Raw genomic sequence first — 21,760 nt, forward strand, 5'->3', positions numbered from 1 at the left:
CCGTGATAGCTAGACAGTTGAAATTTTCACAGATGATGTATTTCTGTTGCCGCTATAACAACAAATACTAAAAACAGAATAAGATAAAGATTTAAATGGGGCTCTCATACAACAAACGTGATTTTTGACCAAAGTTAAGCAACGTCGGGAGTGGTCAGTACTTGGATGGGTGACCGTTTTTTTTTGTTTTTTTTTGCATTATGATACGGAACCCTTCGTGCGCGAATCCGACTCGCACTTGCCCGGTTTTTTTTATGGATTATTCAGTTATACCTACCTGCCTATATGTAGGTAGGTACGTAATTTACTATTTCAGACTTTTCTGCAAGGTTTCTTGAATACCTATGACAAAACCTCTTAAATCTCAGGGGTTTTTCGACATGGCCCGCGGACGCGATATCGAGTCGGCAGAAAAGTTACTTAGGTAAGTATACCTCTTAAAATACTGTACGAATATATATGAAAAATCAAAACCCTTGGGACTTAAGAGGATATTAAGGGGCCCACTGATTAACAGTCCGCCGGACGGCATCGGCCTGTCAGTTAGATCAAAATTTTGACAGCTCCGAACAACTGACAGGCCGATACCGTCCGGTGGCCTGTTAGTCAGTGGTCGGCTTTAGACGATATGGGTAAATAGGTATACATATATATAATATAGAAATAAAAGAAACAACTGCATATCGGTTGATCAATTTAATCGTTTAATAAACAAATTAAAACTGAAACTGTAGCTGCTACCTAATTCATGGGTTTAATACAATCTTAGGTCTTTTCAGATCAAACTTTTAAGAGGAAACATTACGCTCATTTTCGTATACAAATCTCTCTTATATCTGCCTCCACCTGATATGCCTTTTTGATATGTTTGCTTATTTTTAGGTTTAATAAACTTCAAAAAATACATATGTAAGTAAACCTTATTAAAAGGAATTAGGCCAAAATCAGAAGCTCAGATGTATACAAATCCAACAGTTAAAATAAAAAATCAAACATTCTGACACAATAAGTAAGGTAGGTACTTCTTTCTTTCTCAAGTTCCAAAATTGTGATTGTATGTAAAATATTAAAATCCAAAACTAAAATCAATCCACAATTTCAGCAGGTACAAACCAGAGTGTATTAAAAAACTTAAAAGGTTTAGGATTTTAACTCTAAGCTTTAGCGCTATTTCAGGCCTCTATAGCGCTGAAATTAGGCTCGTATATGGCACACATAAGTACAAGCTGAAAATCAAATCAGCTTGTGTGTGATGTCTTTTAGACTTACAAGTTTCACTTACGTAGGGGCGCAGATATAATTCACGAAGGACAAAACATTATCATTATCTTTTTTTACAAATATTTCCTCGCAAATAAAACTTTTAACTTCACAAAATACAATTCCGTCATAATGTTACCTCTTATTACAATTATACAGATAGGTAGGTAGTGTTTATTACTTATTATTACTCGTCTCCTACAAGGCACGCGGTCATAATTTTTCCTATCTTTATATTTAATAAACCTACCTAGATAAGTACCTACCTATCACTATGTACTTAAATAATCTTTTCGTTATAAGCAGGCAGCTACATAATTAAACAGAAAATAGATTAGAACTTTTGAATTACATAGATTTAATGATCTAGACATATTTAGAGATCTTAAGAAAACAATAGTCATCCTTTTATTATATTCGTCTCGTTATTGATGAACTAATGAAAATCAGTTCTGTTAACACTAATTAAATAATTATATTGCAAGAAATTTGTAGGTACAGTAAGCTACAAATAATTAGTTACCTACGCAGCCTACGCTTCCATTTTTTTATATTTTAAGCCTGAATATATTATTTCAATCGCAATACATGTTTTGCAGCTGACTGTACCCAATTATGGATACCATATTTTTGGCATGTAAAAATATTAAGGCAGCATTAAAAAGTAAACTGTATCTAAGTAACACAAAGTTTATCAAAAAAGAACAGAATTATTAAAACATACATAAAATATTTTGAAAATTATTAAAATACCTACATCATGGCACAAATATCTAAAGCTCCGTTTGAACTTTCTAAATGTGGTTTAAATTGGAACTGTAATCACGAAGTTAAATCCTTTAGGAAGTATACTAAACTTAACTAAATTCTTCTTCACTCAATCTTCAAATTTTTAAGGGGATTAAAAATCAGGTATATTCTCTTTTGTGTGGAACTGTTCAAATCTACATTAGTCATTTTTTAACACAAACCTTAAACATAATTATCATCATTAAAAAAATGGTATCACTATCATACTCCCTAAATCACATCATTGGTATTCTATTAGAATACTTATCCTTACTGACTTAACTAAAAACTAAATATTCTACCTCATCACAGTCTCATAAAAGGAATCACAAAAGTCTATTCCATAGAATCACGCCGGCGCCTCCCTCATTTTGTGCACACTATCCGGTCCTATAGAACACAGTGAGTCCGACATGATCCCGATCTAGTATAACTAGACGGTACAGCCTCAAAATAAAATAAATCAGATCCTATAGGATTCTCATGGAATCTGTGTGCTTAAGAATGTTGTGTTCTATGCTTCGGAGTTTCCTCGGTTCCACGTAGTCGCTGGAATCTGAGGACTCCTGTTGTTTGTGGAGGTTGTAGGACCGGATCCGTCTCGCTCTCGTGTCTGAGTCGTACATGAGCGTGTGTGTGCTGCCCTGTCTTGATCTGAAGGCTAGTTTGTAGGGTGTGCTGCTCTGGACGTCCGACATGGACCTTATGTGCCGTCTGAATTTGGACTCCTTTGTGAGAGGTGCGACTGTGAATATTGTTTCTTTCTTCGAGTCTTCTACGGACCTGGAAATAAAGAAAAGTAATGTTATTATTGTGTAGATACAGAATTTAATTATAACCGCGAATGAAAATAAGTAGAAAAATATCGATCACTTCCACTTAGCCACCAGAAGCTGTTTCTATAGAAGTCACCTAAACTAGGTAGATGTATGGGATTTTACTAAGCAAAACCAGGCGTGGCTCACTCCGCCATTTCGTCGCTTTGCTACAGGTAGCTAAAAGTACATCCGTTCGACCCCAATCTTGGGTTTTGCCATAAGCCGCGCGTGGCGCTGTCGCCACCTAGCGTGACAGACGCGTTTTGTTAGAGAGTGAGTCTTCGGTACCTAGTACATACTATTATTTATTCTGTGGCAAAACTTAATACAGTAGGTCTGTATAAACTATTTTACATCATTTTATTTCTGGTTAAATAGTGTTGTGTCATTGTTTACGAAGTCGAGCTGAAGATTACCCCTACACGTGGAGAAATTCGTTCAAATACGAGTAAGAGCTTGGGGTAATCAACTCGTCACAGTGACAAGTATTACGTGGCTGCCATTCGAGTGTACCTACAACCATTTTAGAGTAATTATACCTACAAGGAACAGAAGGGAGCCAATTTGTTGAATGAACGGGGCCCTATTTAATTTAGCTGTAACCTGCACCAACATATTAATTATTTCACTTTCAGCCGAATTCATCGGATATACTATAGGTAATTGTAATTGCCAATTTCCTGAAACATCAGAGGCATTTACAAACAAACCTGAACAGCATAAGTAACTACTGTTTAAAATTAAACATGTGGCTTAAAATAAACCTCATTTGTTTGAAGCGGCAATAAAATCCTTGCACCGAAAATAACTCTTAACGTTTTATTGATACACTTTAACACAGGTATTACTTTGTGATAAGGTAAAAGAAATGTATACATATTATGAAACTAGGTAAGTAGGTACTCGTTTTATTTTAACCCTCCATTTGTCCTTTGATAGCATCGAAATCGTTCCCGGCGCCTTCCGACGATAAATAACAGTTCAAGGGTATACCTTGAAATAATAAGATAATTGTAAAGTGTACAATAATAATGACTTGTAGGTAAATGGTTGTTTTGATTGTTAACGGTGGTCGCAGTGTCAATAAAATACCCATTAATATTGTGCCGGTCATCGTGTTGCATTACAGCCAATTAATTGTTAAACCTGACGAGGTTATATGCAATGTTAAAACAATTCCTTGGTCATCTTCATTTCTATTTAAATAATTTTCTTGTTTGTATTCCATTCATTAATCATTTGTTTGTCCTTACTACTGTCACTTCGGGTAAGCGCAGCATAATGTTTTTTCTTCATACCTACACTACACAATAGTTATTCTAGTTCGGCGGTCTATCGCAATTATGTAATTGTCGTCTCTCACACAGTTATATCAGCCCAGATAAATATTACTTTGTTTAAATTAAATAAATTTTCCAAACAAGATTTGGACTGGATAACCGTATCCAAAAAGACAAGGGGAGAGGCCTTTGCCCAGCAGTGGGACACCATAATAGGCTTTAAAAAAAACTATACCTACCTATTCAGAGATCAAAGGTGATCGTCTGATCGAAGGAATTCTCTAATTAATCAACGCAACCTATTATAGCTTGAGCAGATAGCAGGCGTTGGTCTCTAAAGATGCATATTTGGCCTCAAAATCTTGTACAATTTGAAAATTTGTGTGTTTAAAAAAAGTGCAAAGACGACAGTGTGAACAGACCGTCAACGGTTCACTTAAGTATGCATCCCCTATGTTCTCATTGGATCGATCGATCGATTAGAAGCTAGCTATAGCTATATGTATGTTTCTCGCCGCCTTTCCAACAGGTGACTCAATACCTAACAGCGCTAGGAACAGAGATCCTTTCAATGCCAATGATAACACTTCAAACATTAAACTAGTTCATTCCAAATACCAAGTCATGACAGAATTAGATGACTGACGTCTACCATCTCATTTCAGTTCCATTATTTATAAATAGATAATATTATATTTGATATCTGTCTGTAAATAGTTGCACAAGAATAGTTATCTGTCGCGACTTGTAGAAATTTTCCTTTACGTGGACCATCGACCTACCGTGATTAAATATTGCGAAAGACTTAAGTTTATTTAATGTTTTATTACTGATGATTGTAATGAAACGAGGTTACGACTCTTTTGTGCCTTTGATAAATATGAGAAAAACTTATATTTTCCGAGTAAAACGGCTGTGACAAGACAAGACATGACGACGAATTAGGTATTAAAGATCGTTTTTTTTTTCATTTTGGCTTCATAACTCTATTAGAAAATGTAAGGTTCAATAGCAAGCAGCTTATTTATATCCTACTGCTGGACTCAATCTTCCTTTCATTTTACAAGGAGTTTAGACTTCACACCATTTGAATTTCTTCACAGTTTACACGGGTTTCTTTACGAAATTTTTGCTTCACCACAAAGAAACTTGTAAACCATAAAAGATTGCGTACCTACATAAATCGCGAGTAACTCATACTAACGATAGATTTGAACCCACGACCTCGTCTGTGCCACACCTTACCGCTTACTACCTAGCTAGCATAGCTTTAGTAAAAGTTAAAAGGTGAATGAAGACGTCACGATTATATTTTCTTAAGACTTACGCAAAATTGTAAAGTTTAGATTGAAATTTTTTGGCGTTAATCACAGACAAATGCCGTGAAAAACACACGGAAACTATTTGCAAAGACAGACTCCAGCCAAAACTTTAAAAGGTTAAAGTTGGCTTGATAGAACGAGAAACACGAAAACATGACTGTCTATGTATCTTAGGTACCTATTTAAATGAAATTAAACGAAATCTACCCTCGAATGGCTTCTTAACCTCTTGGGGTTCAATGTCCTAATACTAGTACATATTACCTTCAATGAATTTTAAATCTTAATTAAATAGAACAGAGATGTCGTGCCGTAAAATTTTAAAACAAAACAAATTCAGCTCTATTTTCTAATACCATTGATTCCAATTTGATTGCCAATTTTCCTTGTATGGTGGGCCGCTAGAGGTTAAGCCAGTGTAGGGTAGATGAAAACATTACATGTATGATCAATACTTTGTAAGACCTTATGTAACACATGATTATAAATGCAATAAATGAATTATGAATTAAATCTTATAACTACCCGAAAATGTACGATGGCCAATCTTCCGAAACATGAATCGCGCGGCGGGCCATATCTTTTGTTCCCTTTTAATTCTCTGGTGCCCCCCCTTAACATTATCTTTCTTTCAGAGTGTTTACATAATAAACACTCTTTCAGCACGTTCGACTATTAAAATACCGACGGTTGCGGATGTAAGGAGATAAATAAACAAACTCGGGCAATATGTTTCCAATCCAGCAAGCCTATTATGGATCGCTTTATCCACATTTATCCACGTGATAAAACAACTGTCACTTTTTAACTTTGCAGGATAGAAAGGGACGGACACCGTTTTATCACGCTGTCACGTAGACAAATACGACCATCATATCCGTACAGCTGCGGAATTTCGTCTAGCTACTCATATCTACTACACTACTTGCTGGCCAATCCAAGTTTTAGTTATGATATCTCATTACGATATGATCCTAGTCTATCAGTGTCGATAGTGACGTTTCTTCACGACACTTTTCTAGAGATCTAATAATTAGAACTCGAATTGGCCTGTAGCATTCCTGTCAGCGGAAATACGATAAATTGTTTTCAAGCAAACGGATGGGCAGTTCGTCGGTAATAAATAATTTGTTATGCCATAAAAAATCAGTTAATAATCGCCTGATTCTACTATAAATTTTTGGGAAAATGTCACAATCACAAAGGTTTTTTTTTTGGTTTGAATCTGTTAGGTCCAGTCAGCAATAAATTCTTGAATCAAAAATCACTTTATTGATAGGTACATAGTTATTGTTTAAATAGGCACATTCCTGCACACGACACCAAAATATATGATATAAATTCAAGGGATATCTATCAAATAAAATCAATAGGTATCAAAGACACGCTTGATTAACCTTCTTTTTTAAATAGAAATGAGATTACAGTGGAATTCTAAGGCTAAATTTAATTACCTTATCATTTAGGGTCATCATACAAAAGATTTTGTTTATCTATCCAATTTCCTACAGATATGGATTAAAAACTAAGGGTCTGTAGGTAAGTTATAGGTACATACTTACCTATAAAAATGGCTATACAAATACCAATGATTAATTGATTGGTTAAGATATGTAAAATAGATAGTAATGTAAAAAGTCTAAGAAAAAATCGTGCTTCCTAATAAATAAGTAGGTACGTAACTGAATTGTCAAACATCAACTTTTGTGAACCGTTACCGCATAATATACGGAGCCGTATAGCGCTATCTACCTTAAGCACTGTCTGTCTTTATACATATCAATGAATATTAATACAATCAAAATATTTTCAAGCAAAATTGTACATATTTCTCGGTAGTAGAATAAGATGAAAAGGTACTACCAATTACCATAAACTAAACATAAAACGTAGCAGCAGTGGTAACATTTCCATCAACATATGTATAGGCCTATAACTGTATAGGGCCAGTCATTGAGTAAGTAGTTTACCCAACTTACCTGGCCGCGTAGCCAAGATGCCAATCGCTTACGCTCCGTAGCGATCGAAACGCAACTGTCACTGTCGCGCTAATATGGAAGAGTGATAGAGAGACATAATGCTTTTCTATGTCGAAGCGATAGCGATTGTAAGCTTGGCTAGGCCGGCTGTACACTGTACACCATTAAGTTCATCAACTAAACAATCGTCATATAACTTTGTTATTTTCCTACTCAAACGTTTGATGACGTGGGGGTTATTTCAAGATGTGTGGGCGTACATACACGTATAATAAACGTCCTTATAACTAAGATACTACGCGTACGTGCCAAATGGAACGCTGAGGAGAATGTGGCAGTAATCAATTACTTTTAATTATATTGGTTATTTCAGTTATTTTGTCTAAGGTTTAAACTCACAATAAGCTATACATATCTAACTGAAAATATTTACAAAATATTTGGGTCAAAAACATTATTGTGTTAAGTCTTTCCTGTAGACATACACAAGAGTTAAGGGCTATAAAGGTTAATTTTCTTATTTAACCCTTATCCACGTGAAAAGGTCCTCCTTTTATTTGGAGAACTATGATAAAATCATTACTTACATGTCCACAAGCTGTTAACTATTGCCCACAGGAGAGAAAAATGTGCAGTTCGCGCGAACACACTAGTTTTCTCTCCTGTAATTAACCTAATAAGAAAATTAACCTTTATAGCCCTTAACTCTTGTGTATGTCTACAGGAAAGACGTAACACAATAATATTTTTGACCCATTTAATTTTCTCATTCGAAGAACATTGTACCCTCACAACGTCGATTAAATGTCACAATTCGCGACAAATTATCAATTAAGAAACGAACGATTTTATAATATATTTATTTATTTACAAACAATATATATACAGTGGTACTACTAAACGAAATTAATAGGTAACTAGCTTAAATCTAAAATAGGCCCCTGAGGCATTGTACCAAGGATGCTGGCGGCATTTCCTCGCTGTGTCGCAATGCTGATACGTTGTGCGAGGTAGCCGCCAGCTCTTTGGTCACCAGTTACGTCAGAAACGAATTAATATGAATTGACATTATCGTGGTCATTCTTTCGTCCGTGCTTTAAACTATCTAATAAATAGATTGGCATGTAAAGTATATATTTTTTGGAGGAATGTCATTATGTCGTCACCACTGCCACCAAAATAAAGGTTGGAAGGGAAGGGATAAACGGGAAGAGGATATTAGTTAGTTTACTTAAAGGTAAAGGCACAGAATAAAATAATATTACTAAGGACAGAAGACTCACTCTCTAACAAAACGCGTCTGTCACGATCAGCACAGATATGGCCGCTAGGTGGCGACAGCGCCACGCGCGGCTTATGGCAAACCCCAAAATCGGGGTCGTACGGATGGAGTTTTAGCTACCTGTAGCAAAGCGACGAAATCGCGGAGTGAGCCACGCCTGGTAAAGGTACCTAGTTAAAGTTAATCTACGTAATAAAGATAGCCTATGTAGGCACTTAATTACCCCTGACTACTCGATATTTAATTACTTACTAATTCATTAACCATAGGAAAGTTTAAATCAGTAATCATAGCCATACGCTGATTAATTATATAAAAAATACAGGTGCATACGTGCGTAGCCGCTGTTATCAATAATTTGCAGTAAGATTAGGATAACGATATGCAATATTGTATTGTAACATAGTTTATCAGTTACATAATAAAGTAATAATAAACTGAAATATTATCTAAGTATAGGAAAGTCTTTCATATTGTCAGACGTCCTTAAAAGCTGTGCTTACAGACAGACACAAAGATTCTATTTCTATTCTAAAGACACTATTCTTATTTTGTCGGGGGTTTAATATGATAATTATTATGTAAATTAAACTCTGATGTCACACCCGGCAATTTTCACATTGAAATAAATATAAATACGCAGTTAAGTCAAGGAGTACATGTAATTACTAATTAAACGTTCTCATAACATTATCTGACAGCACACAATCACTGCATGTGTTTAGTCTAAACCAGTGTTGCCAACTCTGATTTTGAAAAAATGCTAGACTAATGTCTAGATTATGCCAAAATTATGCCAAAGTTTTTTGAAATATGCTAAAAAGAAATTCTAAAATATCACTTGATATTAGACACTTAAATCACATACATTTTTTTAAATTTAATGCCTTTTTACAAGCTTTTATTCTACTGGTAAGATTTGCTTGACCAACTTTATATATTCCGTCGACGTCCTTCCGTCCACAAAAGTCAAAATTCATATGAAAATATGAACCACATAAGGCGATGGCGCATATTGTTGCTGCCAAGTTGGTGCAAACTTGGCTTAGACTAAATTATGCTAAAAAATATGCCAGATGCTAAATGGACAATTTTGGTGCCAAAGCGAGTGAAAATATGCCAGATCTGGCATCATTTATGCCAAGTTGGCAACACTGGTCTAAACAAAAACAAAGACTATTAAATTTAAATGGGAATTTTCTCAGATGACACTATAATAAGTTATCGGGCGTAGTCGCGTTCCTAGTAATCGGCCGTAAGAAGTCGGGGTTAGGTAATACCACAGAATAAATAATAGTACTAAGTACAGAAGACTCACTCTCTAACAAAACGCGTCTGTTACGATCAGCACATATATGGCCGCTAGGTGGCGACAGCGCCACGCGCGGCTGGCAAACCCCAAAATTGGGGCCGAACGGATGTACTTTTAGCTACCTGTAGCAAAGCGACGAAATCGCGGAGTGAGACACGTCTGGTAATACACTGTTTATTGTATGTTTAACTCATTCGCGTCTTTCCTGCAAAGCAAATTTTTATCCTTAGAGGCGGGATACATTTTTTCAGTATTGTCCACAGAACAGAAGTAAACTTTTTTTGAAATGTGATTTATCCGGTTCTTCATCGTGACTCATGACAGTATCTATATAATCGTTACTAAATCTTTTTAAAAAGTAGAAATGTAAAACAACACGCGGTATTTATTAAATTTGAAGTTATTTTTCAACGCAGAGTACCTACTTAAAATTCGCTGACTTAAAATAGGTACCTACCGATCAAATTTTCATTTACCTAACCATAAAAATTATGAACCAGACCAACACCAACCTCATACACACTTCACACTTGCTTAAATATTGCATTGCATCTGTTTTCGTTTCCTACGAGTATCTATACGTAATATAAGTATAACTAATATTTAATAAGGATTTTCTTCTATTTCCAATCACAAAATTTTAAGGGTATTTCCGAATAAAATACACACATGAGGGTTGAAGAGACGGAAGGTAGTGACACCAAAACTGATAGAGACTGGTTCTAGAGTAAAGATTCTATTTACACCACGAATATTTTGACAAATACAGCGAATTATAGGTACATTATAAGATGAATAAGTAGACCTATTAAGCCATCAGGAAGAGTTGCGTTAGATAACCCTATTAGCCCCGAGACCTTCGCTTGACTCAAGCCGTCTGGTATATTTATATCTTTATTGCCTTATAGGAACGATTTCATTCCGCTTATGACCATCACACACGGATCTTAAATGCCTGTGGTCACTGAAAAAAAAAACAAAAGTAACAGACCATAGAGAATAATCAGCATGACTTATACTTTTCGTTTCTTAACTTAAGATCCATAATAATAATGATGATCTCTGACGACCAGCCTGGCCTAGTGGGTAGCGAGCTTGCCTGTGAAGCCGATGGTCCTGGGTTCGAATCCCAGTAAGGGCATTTATTTGTGTGATGACACAAATATTTGTTCCTGAGTCATGGTTGTTTTCTACGAGTATGTATTTAAGTACATATTTATATATTATATATATCGTTGTCTGAGTACCCACAAGACAAGCCTTCTTGAGCTTACTGTGGGACTTAGTCAATCTGTGTAAGAATGTCCTATAATATTTATTTATTTATCTCTTTATTCCCAACTTCCGTGGTAGGTATCAGATTTTTTGCGTTCATAATAACGTCTAGCACGTCCCTATGACCTCTCGATGCTCTTTCAGGGGCTATTTAAATAGTTGGTAACAACACTCTCAATCAGATGTAAATCGCATGGTGCGATTCGCACCCATGTCGCCACACGTGCCTTTGAAAAAACATAGCGAGACAGTACCTATAGTATTTTTAGAATTCAAACACGATGTTTTAACGTGAAACGTTTTTTATGCTTGTTTTGTGCCGATGGGAGATCTTTATCAGTGGTGCTTTGTTTCATGCCGTCAGGCGTCATGGAACGCAGTCGCATTCAACTTAGGTGCAGTCAACAATTTTAACATAACTACGACTAGTTTCAATATAGTTTCACTGTTAATAATACGCTTTCCCACTTATGTATGACGCGTTTTCCTTCTATATCTAGGTAATATGTAATATGGAAGACTAACGTATACCTGTATGGATATACGCATATTATATTATATTTGCTCGCAAAATGAAGGCTTTTAATGGAACTGCGTGCTCTATAATAAAATAGTACTTAATTAGTAATCACCTATGCTACATTTATAAATATCTAATGCATCTATAGGACCTTAGAGTATACACGTGCAAGTGAAACTTATTTATAGACTACAGTATAATTATGAGTGCTATGTTATGATTCAAACGGGCACTTGTGATGCACTTAAATGAAATATGCCCATACTAATGCACTGTAAAGGGGATACAGTGACGATTGAACATGTGATGGATGATGGTTTATAAGTAGAATGGTGTGAGATGTATGTAAGAAGCTTAATTTGACCGCACTAACCATCATGCTTCGCAAGTTTTCCCTCTTCATTCATAATAATTGTATATTAATTATTAACGCTATCAAGAAGCGGACCCCAGGCTCTCATGTGCTGTGGCGAAATGCCGGGATGACGCGAGGAAGAAGAAGAATTATTAACGCTATTGTACCTACTGTGTACCTATTTAGAAAAATACCGGTACCGTTCTGAATCATTTTCATTGCATCACACTTAGTCATTGTTTAATGACGTTGGTTATTGCTTTTTGTTTGTTCAAACTTATGAACTAAAATTCAATCAAAGACATTAGTCAATTTTGATGTCATTTACCCACGCTCCAGTTTATTATTGCAACCATACAGCGAGAGACAAGTAAAAATATAAAACTGTCAATCTACAAATTAAGTATAGTTATTCTTGAATAACCAAATACCGCGGAAGAGAGTTCATTCCACAGTTTAGCTGTGAGAGGCAGGAAGTTTCTGGAGAAGTGCACAGTTGAGGAGTGCCAACCATCGAAGTGAAGATGGAAATTTTCACAAGTTAAGCTTCCAAAGAACCTTACATTGTGACAACCATTAGAGGGGCTGAGGGGCCTGAGGGCCTACCGCGAACCACGTTCGACGTAATTGCCTCTCTGTCACACTTGTAAATTTGTACGTAAGTGTGTCAGGAAGTGGTATAGGCAGACCTAGAACATTATGGAGTCAAAATATTAGGGATTTGACCGGTACCAAGGACGCTGCCACTCTTTCTAGGCAAAGGACAGAGAAAATTTTCGCATGATGATCGCCGACATCCGATAGGATATGGCACCATAAGAAGAAGAAGTGTGTCAGGAAGGCGACACTTAGAACGTGGTTCGCGGTAGGCCCTCTGTCTTTTGAGTAGGCTGGCCAAGTATTGCTTAGAGTGTCTAACCAAGATGCCACTCGTTTGTCAAAGTGAACGAAACGGTTTGTCTCTCTATCACTCTTACATTTCAATGCGACAGAGACATTACAGACATTAGCGTAGTCATAAGCTATAACAGCGTGCAAGAGAGAGAGGAATTTGCCAATCAGTGGGACAGTGCAACAATTATTATCTACCCACGACTTCGTCCGCGTAGAAGACGCGTATTACCATCGCATATTTATTTACTGTAGTTTTGAATCGTCATTTCATCCCCTTAGGAGTGGAATTCCGGAACAAAACGTATCCCATGTCTATTTGCAGGTTATGAGCTACTTGTGTGCCAAAATTCACTTAAACCCGTTCAGCTGCTTTTGCGTGATCGTTCTAAAACTTTCAAACTTAGTAGCATAAGTAAGGTACTTTAAGGGGCCCACAGATTACCAGTTCGCCGGACGATGTCAGCCTGTCAGCTGTTCGGAGCTCTCTAATTTTGCGTTAACTGACAGGCCAATATCGTCCGGCGTATGTCCGGCGGACTGGTAATCAGTGGGCGATTTATATCTTTGTGAATAGACCACTCGGTCGCCTAGAAACATTGGCACACACTTTGCCAGTGAATTTATACAAATAATTGATACATTTTGGTGACGTCACGTCGGCCATGATATTGCCGGCGCGGCGTGCGGCCGAAGTGCGCATTAATATGAGATTTTATAATGCAGTCGCGATGCCCGCGAAGCTTGTCAAACACGTTGTGTTGTATTTGTTTATTTCATATCTATATTAAGCATTGGGTCTTTAACTTCTATGCTATGTAATTATATGCTACGCAAAAAATAATAGTTTATGCGACGGTACCAAGTATATTTGATTTTAAAAGTATGCAAATAGAGACGTAAATTAGTTCAGACTATATAACTACGTACGTTAGTAATGTATTTTGAAATTTTTAGAAATATGATTGTAGCTGATAGGTACACAATTAACACGAGATTAAAAACGATGTCCTGTTATATCCAAGTCCCATGTGTTTGTGACAATCAGCGCCACTTATTCGGGTGTTATTAGAATCATATTAATTAATAAAATAAAAATAAGACACTAAATTAGTACCTAGCTGCAAAGCGAATACGTCAGTAATGTTTGTTGATAAGTATTTTATCGATGCGCGACTGATCGATTGCATGAGACGTTTCATGTTACGTGTCATGTTGCATTGCTTTGCTTACTAATGTTTAGCATATGCTAACAAAATTGGCTAGTACGAGCAAGGTGATAATTTATCTTGCACACGAATACTACAATACTATACACGGTGGCTAAAAAATAACTGCATTCCCGTAGCCAGGGAGGTTTTGGGATTATACTGAGCAACTTTTGCTATGGGGACATTAGCGAAAAAATAATTTACTCTCCCATAGAAAATGAATGTACCGTAAAACGGGGTGAGTAGGTTTCGCGGGGAGAGGTGGGAGGTGGGTTATGAATGGGAATAGAAGGTTTGAGATTTTAAGGCTACTGCTACAAAAATAATGTACCTATTCCAATTTAAAATGGAGCTATAGTAATACGCCTAATAAAAAAAAATCGATCCAACAATCTTCCAAAATCACCTTTGTATGAAAACCTCTCTCACCCCAAATACGAGGCATTACGGGGTGAGGTGGGTTTTCCTCTTTATCGTCAAGTCAAAGTTATGAAATGGAACTACCCAAAATAAAATAAAAACTAAAATACAAAAACGTCCGGAACACTTATTATATACACCATTCAGTTTTCATATGTAAAAATAAAATGTTATCGAGGTTTGAATTTCAGTTTTGACCCTACTCACCCCATTTTACGGTAACGGCCAAATTTTTTTCGCGATTTCGGGATTGGTCTTACAATAAAAGTTGTTAGCTCCCTGGCAACGGGAATGCTGTTATTTTATAGCCACCCTGTATACGTAATACATATATGTAGTGTAACACCTAAATAAATTGTTATAATTATATCCGCAACGGTCCCAAATTCTGATTTAAAATAAACAAAGGAGCAAAGTACTACATTTACAGCATTAATTCCGATCTTCTGCCAACTATTCCGGCAAGGGATAATGATCCGTTTGCATTTTGATATTAAGTTCAATTACACTTGCTACTTGTTTTGGTAGCTATACAAAGGTCAGTATGAGGTAGTTGCGTGCACGCACGTATTATTGGGACACGGCTAAGGTCCATCCACTTGTATAATAGATTATCGAATGAAGCAATGTCATATAGCGTGCTATTAAATGCCAGCATAAGCGATGTTATTATAAGGTAGCTAAAGTAGGAAGTAATCTCTACGCGGAAGGAAACCAGAATAGCAGAATGGCAAGCATCTTATCTTGGCGTTGAACGAGACTACAAGTTTATCTTATGACTCTTATAATTTGCAACGTAAATCCATCTCGAGACCTTGATTTAAAACATCTTTTCATAACCATTATCTAAAATATATGTTATTAACATATCTATTAAAATGGCACGCAAATTAGGCATTTGTTTTGTTCAATGTGACATCGGCGCGTAAACATCTATATTTCATGTTTGTAATTTGCAAATTCTACGAAGGCAAATGTTAAGTTATTAACTAGATAAACATACCTACCTATATTTTGAAAGAGTACGTAGTTCATGTTAATTTGTCATAATATATCTATGTAGTTTCATAACGCGTTGGTAAACATAATGAGTGCCTAGGTAATATGGAAGACTAACGTGTGCATTGTCACAGAATAATTAATAGTACTAGGTACAGAAGACTCACTCTCTAACAAAACGCGTCTGTCACGATCAGCACAGATATGGCCGCTAGGTGGCGACAGCGCCACGCGCGGCTTATGGCAAACCCCAAAGGGGACGAACGGATATACTTTTAGTTTAGCTACCTGTAGCAATGCGACGAAATCGCGGAGTGAGACACGCCTGGCATTGTTTGATTTAGTTTAGAAACGTGTGCACAAGAGCCAGATTATATTTACCAAATTTTCTATGTGGGAGGAAAGAGGAATGTAGCCGTATAAAAGTTTTAAATAATAGTATCGCATAAAAATAAAAATTCTCTGGCTCAAAAGGCTCATTTGTTATACCGGAAAGTTTATTTTAGACGTTCTATTGCCCGTTTCTTGCCTAGGAAAGTGGCGATTGATAGATACCACGTTTCCGTGTAATTCTGACAAATTATGCAATACATAAATCTAAATAAATGATATTGATGATGATGATGTATCTGAATAAACGGACAAGAAAAGAAAAGATGCTATTGGATGTTAAATTGTTACTTCGTAACTGCCTAATCTTAGTGTAGGTATTTGCTTGCTGGTTCTAATTTTATCTTAGTTTAAATACCATTAACATTTTTATGTTTTATAATGGCGTGGAACAATTTTTTTATATATACAATATTTAAAGTTTACCTAGCTGCCCCGTATTCTAGCATTCATAATACAGTTTACTCTCATTTTAATTACTTTCTATTAACTGAAAGTATAATCATTTCCTTTTCGGTTGTATAAAATAAGTACCTACATAGTTATGTATATTCATCATTCATTTTAATAATTATTATTATTCACGGTTGCATTACAAATTGTATGCACGTTGTAAAAACGTGCACGTTAATACAGATAAAAACCAAATACGTAAGCCATGTATGCTTATTAGTCAAACAAAATATGCCAAAATTCTTGCATTTTATCTCGAAGCCTGTTTTATCTTATCTTGACGATTATCCTAATCGCCGGCATTATACGAATTGTGTACCTATTGTTCATTGGGTATAATCATTTACTATTGTTGGGTCAATTGTTTTTAGTTATTGTACTGTGACAATGGCACAAAAGAGAATCTAATGATGCGTAGGCGTTTTGCCTAATAAACCGTGGATTGATCGATATCTTAGGTATGTAGGGCAAACCCTCTTAACGTAGGTATTTAAGTATGTGAAAGTTCCAGCCGGTTTGCGAAAAGTCTGGAGGTATATTCCACTCGTCAGAATTACAGCAATGACGTTTACTTTACTAATTACACTAAAGTCAACATAGGCACAGCTGTATGCCCAGGGGGCCCATTTGACTCGATAGAATAACAACTCAATTTAGTCAAAAGGTCCTATGTATTTCACTGCACTTTCGTTAAATTCGATATTATTTCGTTCCCAAAAGGCCAGTAAAGTTATAAACCTTCTAAAATTGTTGATCATAATTGGTGTCTACCTAAGTTACTACATAAAGTGAGAATGTTCTTGAATGTACTAATCGATTGTCTCGCCGTAATCAGCACCAAGCGCCGCTCGACCAATTCGTCTAACAAAACAAAATTGAAGCCTATGGCAACAGACAATTCCAATCTATTTAGGTCTAGAACAGAAAAGAATGTTTGTCAATGTCATCCCATTAGATTGTAATTAGGATTTGTATCTGATGAATTGATGATACAATATTTTAGTTTCATTAGGTATGTATATAAGTAGTTAATTAACAAGCTTTTATTAGGTCGACCTGTATGTAACTAACTATGTAATGGAATCTAAGGTAACTAATTTAACCATCTTCCAAGGATCGTAGCGTCATGAAAATTGGCAGCTGTATGTAGTTTTGATGACATTACAATAATATGGTACTGTCGAACTGATCTGATGATGGAGACAGGAGGTGGCCATGAACTTTCGACCTGTATGTAACTATGTAATGGAATCTAAGGTAGCTAATTTAACCATCTTCCAAGGATCGTAGCGTCATGAAAATTGGCAGCTGTATGTAGTTCTGGTGACAATACAATAATATGGTACTGTCGAACTGATCTGATGATGGAGACAGGAGGTGGCCATAGGAACTCTGTGATGAAACAACGCAACCTAATTGTGTTAGGGGTTTTTAGAATTGTCTCGATGAGTATTAGTTGTCTGTCGTAAGAAAAGTACAGTCAGCGATAAAAGCTTGTACCAAAAATGAAATTTTTGCCAAAAACTTATTTACTACTGATCACTAGGCCACAGTCGTTAAAAATATGTATCTCTCATTGTATGGCCGCTTTGTTTAGACTTTAGACTGTTGCACGTAGATAACACCCGACAAGCGGGCGAGGCGGCTCGGAATTGATGGATAAACTTATTTTTAGTTCGTTCAGCGTTAGATTAGCATTTAGACTGAGTTCGAAGGCTATGATCAATTGATCAGTAACAACAGGGCCATCTTAAACTTAGACATCTTAAAGGATGACTCACGTTAGACCGGGCCGTGTCCGGGCCGGAGCTTCAGGAGCTTACTTTTCTATGACATGACAGGTGATCACGTGATGCTTTCCATAGAAAACGACGCTCCGGAAGCTCCGGGCCGGACACGGCCCGGTCTAACGTGAGTCATCCTTTAACTATGCTGGGGCCCTTGGGCACAAGAATTTGAGGGCCTTTTGGAAAGTAAAGAAAGCGAATGAAACTAACATTTTTCTACTATGATCTTCTATTTCAATAATCAAATATACTGTTACTGTCTGTCCTTCGGGGCCCCCTGAGAATGGGGGCCCTTGGCACGGGCCCCGTGTGCCCTTATGGTAAAGACGATACTGCGAGTAACAATCAGAATCTACTCAAGTACTCACTCTCGTCTCACCACTGAAATCGAAAATGAATTTTATTAATATTGTATTCAAAAATACACTATGTATTCGTAGCTTCTGATGCAGAAGTAACCAAATATCTGAAAGCGTCACTTACTTATGAATAGATTGATTATAAATGGAATTATTCGTATAAGAATTCAGGCTCTGATCGTAGAATTGTAATATTGAGCTTTAATATGAAATCACGAAGAAGCGTTGATGATTGGGCAAGGAATTGACAGATAGACTCTGATGGACACGCTAACGCTAAACTTGGCAGTAAGAATGCATCCATATCCCTATAAGCTCCATAAACATGACCTAGCACTTGGCGTGAAAATTTAGCGTAGTCCGACTCTAATATTGTCATTCGTAGTCGGGCGGAGTTGTAGTAGAATACGCCTACTTATCGAGGTTGTACTTAAGGAACAAGTTTATTATTGGAATGAACACTTTCGCCCACGTGACTAAAGGCATAAGGTCAGGTTTCGCTTGCATCTCGCCGCAATCTGTTTAAATTGCTAATTCTAATAACTTGAAACCGGGAAAAAATATTCAAACTTAACCGATATAGGTATCTACACCACAAATTCTTTATTTTTAACTGAATTAATGATGGCGGTTTGGCGGTTATAAATTAAAATGAAAAAAGTAAATTAGGTATAACTACTAATATATTTTTTTATATAAAATATAACTTTTATCGTTACTGGTTCAGATAAGAACTTAACTTGCATAATTAAACTGTTTGTTATCCTCAATGATTCATGAGGAATATGGATAGATAAGTATACGTAGGCACCTAGTACAATACATTTATTTGATAATGTTAAAACGACATTGATAACAGGGCAATACTGAGAAAGAGCGGGTACTTACTTTTCTTTGAAATAGTCCGATATCTGGCTCATCTTCCAGAAGATCTGGATCAGCAGCATCAGCAACGTGTGGTTGATCCATGTGTATAGCTTATAGCAGCTCTCCATAGCTTCCTCGCGCACCCACAGCTTAGACAACGAAAACTCACTCATCCGTCACTATTTAAAAGTATAATTCGAAAAAAATACCCGACAGTTTCGAGTATGGCGCGCACGAATACGAAATTCAAATTGGTAAATGTAGTCCGGGAAACTCGAGCGAGTCGAGTGAAATTGAATTGCCGAATGCCGGCTTATCAGCGCGAGTGCCGAGGAGCGATAAGTTTTGACCGCGCTCGGCCGCTGGTGCACGCGAACTGGAATCGAACTGACTGGCGGCCGTGAGAGTACTACCGCGGTTGTGACGAAAGATGACTCAGTTGTATCGGTGTTTGTTTCATACGATCTCGACCGAGGAATGCGACCCGCGAGCGGCGCGAGCCCTCCACTCGTCTCGTTGTTTTTTTTTGTCTGTGGTTGACAAATACGATGCGTTGGTCTCAATTGCAGATCAAGCATGCAGCTGTGAGTTTACTTCAGTTGTATGAGCTTGATTGAAATCGAGAGCGCTATGATGTAATAATAGTCCTTATTGATTAGGGTAGGTTTCAATTCCAGTGCCATTTCAGAATCTTCGCAAAATGTATCTATGCAATAAAATAAGATGTACATGTATTTGGACTAAATTATCGATAATGTGTAGGTAAATATGTGTGTCCCACTTTCCCATAATTATAACAACCGTAAGTTATAATAATGGAAACTCATCCAATTGTTTATCGAATTCCTCATTCTCACATAGAAAAGTAGAAGTCCAATAAGGTAAAGGTACCGGTTTTCGCCGCGGTCCCAGGTTCATGTCATCTTGAACCGTAAGTCATTGTCAATAGAGGTGACAGTAAAGTGTCATCTATGGGCATTAGCATGTCGAGCACTAGTACTACGTTTACCTTATTGATTGTCACGACGGCTGTGTTGCGTTTTGGGATAAAACAGATATTTTATAACGTACGTAATAACTATTTTATATGAATAATTTACCTATCACTAGACAATACAATATTATTAAACCAGCCATTAACCTACCTAATTAAAAAGTTCAATTTTAACTACGTAGGTACGTTACTACTATTAGCTACGTATAGCTATAGGCAAGTATGTAGTACGAAGTAAATTAATTAAAGTTATTTTTTCGAGCCGAAACGTCCTCATTTAAATATTAACTAAATAAAACTACAAGTTTATGCTAATAACTTATACAAGCAAAAAATGTATAGGTACCTAGTTAAATAAAACTATTACATAAAAGGCGTCTAATTAATGTTGTAATTACTAAAAATGCGTGTGCACAATATTAATTTCGCTTAAAACGGATGTGATAAAATATTTTGTCATAAAAACATATAAGTATGATGTAAGTATCTTTAACTATATCTCGAAATTACTCAGCGCCAGAGCGCTTATCTGGGTTCACTCAGATGTACCACATACCTACAAAAACAACTCATTCCATATTTGGAGACTTCACAGTGAAGTGACTCATCTCATTATGTTTAAAAAATCAGTTGCTCGGTTTTTAAACTTAAGGATCTACATTCCATTTCTACTTGAATGGCGAAGTTCAAGTATTTTTTCTCTTTACTCAATGAAATTTCCGCATTAGGCATTTTACAACTTTAAAAACTTGAAACATTCAAGTTTGGTTACGTTAACGGTACTCATTAGCGTTAAACTCATTAAACATATTTACTGAACTACCTTAAAGCTAACTCGTTTTGGCAAATTCCTCGTAATGTGACTTCTGTGTCGATATGAATAAATTCTTTGCCGATCGTAAAAAGAAATCATTAAATACAGATTTACCTAATTTGGTCAGTTTATCTCAAAAGTATTGCTTCCTGTTCTGCATTTTCAACATTTTTGTTAAGCTATCCAGCAAGCCCGGCCTTTACGAGAAAGCACATATGATGGAAACTTGATTACGGTTTATTTGCAGAATTACATAATTTTGCAGAACTACATCAATAACATCAATTACCTCATACATGATGGTACCATATCCGGATAGCATAAGTTATTTATAACTGTTATAAGAAATATTTCATTACTTAATATAATAATGTATTGCAGTT

General features: G+C 36.3%; 1 protein-coding gene across 1 annotated transcript; it reads right to left on the reverse strand.

The window, feature by feature from the left end:
- Window positions 1-681: 681 nt before the first annotated feature.
- On the reverse strand, window positions 682-19,955 carry LOC134668823 (uncharacterized). Its single transcript, XM_063526279.1, has 2 exons — window positions 19,591-19,955; window positions 682-2,832 (listed from the first exon to the last, which is right to left on the reverse strand). Exons 1-2 carry the CDS (start codon window positions 19,740-19,742, stop codon window positions 2,520-2,522), a joined length of 465 nt encoding a protein of 154 aa, XP_063382349.1. The 5' UTR covers window positions 19,743-19,955; the 3' UTR covers window positions 682-2,519.
- Window positions 19,956-21,760: the final 1,805 nt, after the last annotated feature.

This window comes from Cydia fagiglandana, chromosome 11 (genome assembly GCF_963556715.1).
Source record: "Cydia fagiglandana chromosome 11, ilCydFagi1.1, whole genome shotgun sequence".
In the NCBI taxonomy this organism is placed as follows: Eukaryota; Metazoa; Arthropoda; class Insecta; order Lepidoptera; family Tortricidae; genus Cydia; species Cydia fagiglandana.

What these genes read in the sequence shown, in the direction of transcription:
- LOC134668823 (XM_063526279.1), bottom strand. Translation starts at nt 19,742, where the DNA reads ATGAGTGAGTTTTCGTTGTCTAAGCTGTGGGTGCGCGAGGAAGCTATG. An exon ending in TCGGACTATTTCAAAGAAAA is followed by an intron (nt 2,833 to 19,590) that starts GTAAGTACCCGC and finishes CTTTATTTCCAG; the next exon opens with GTCCGTAGAAGACTCGAAGA.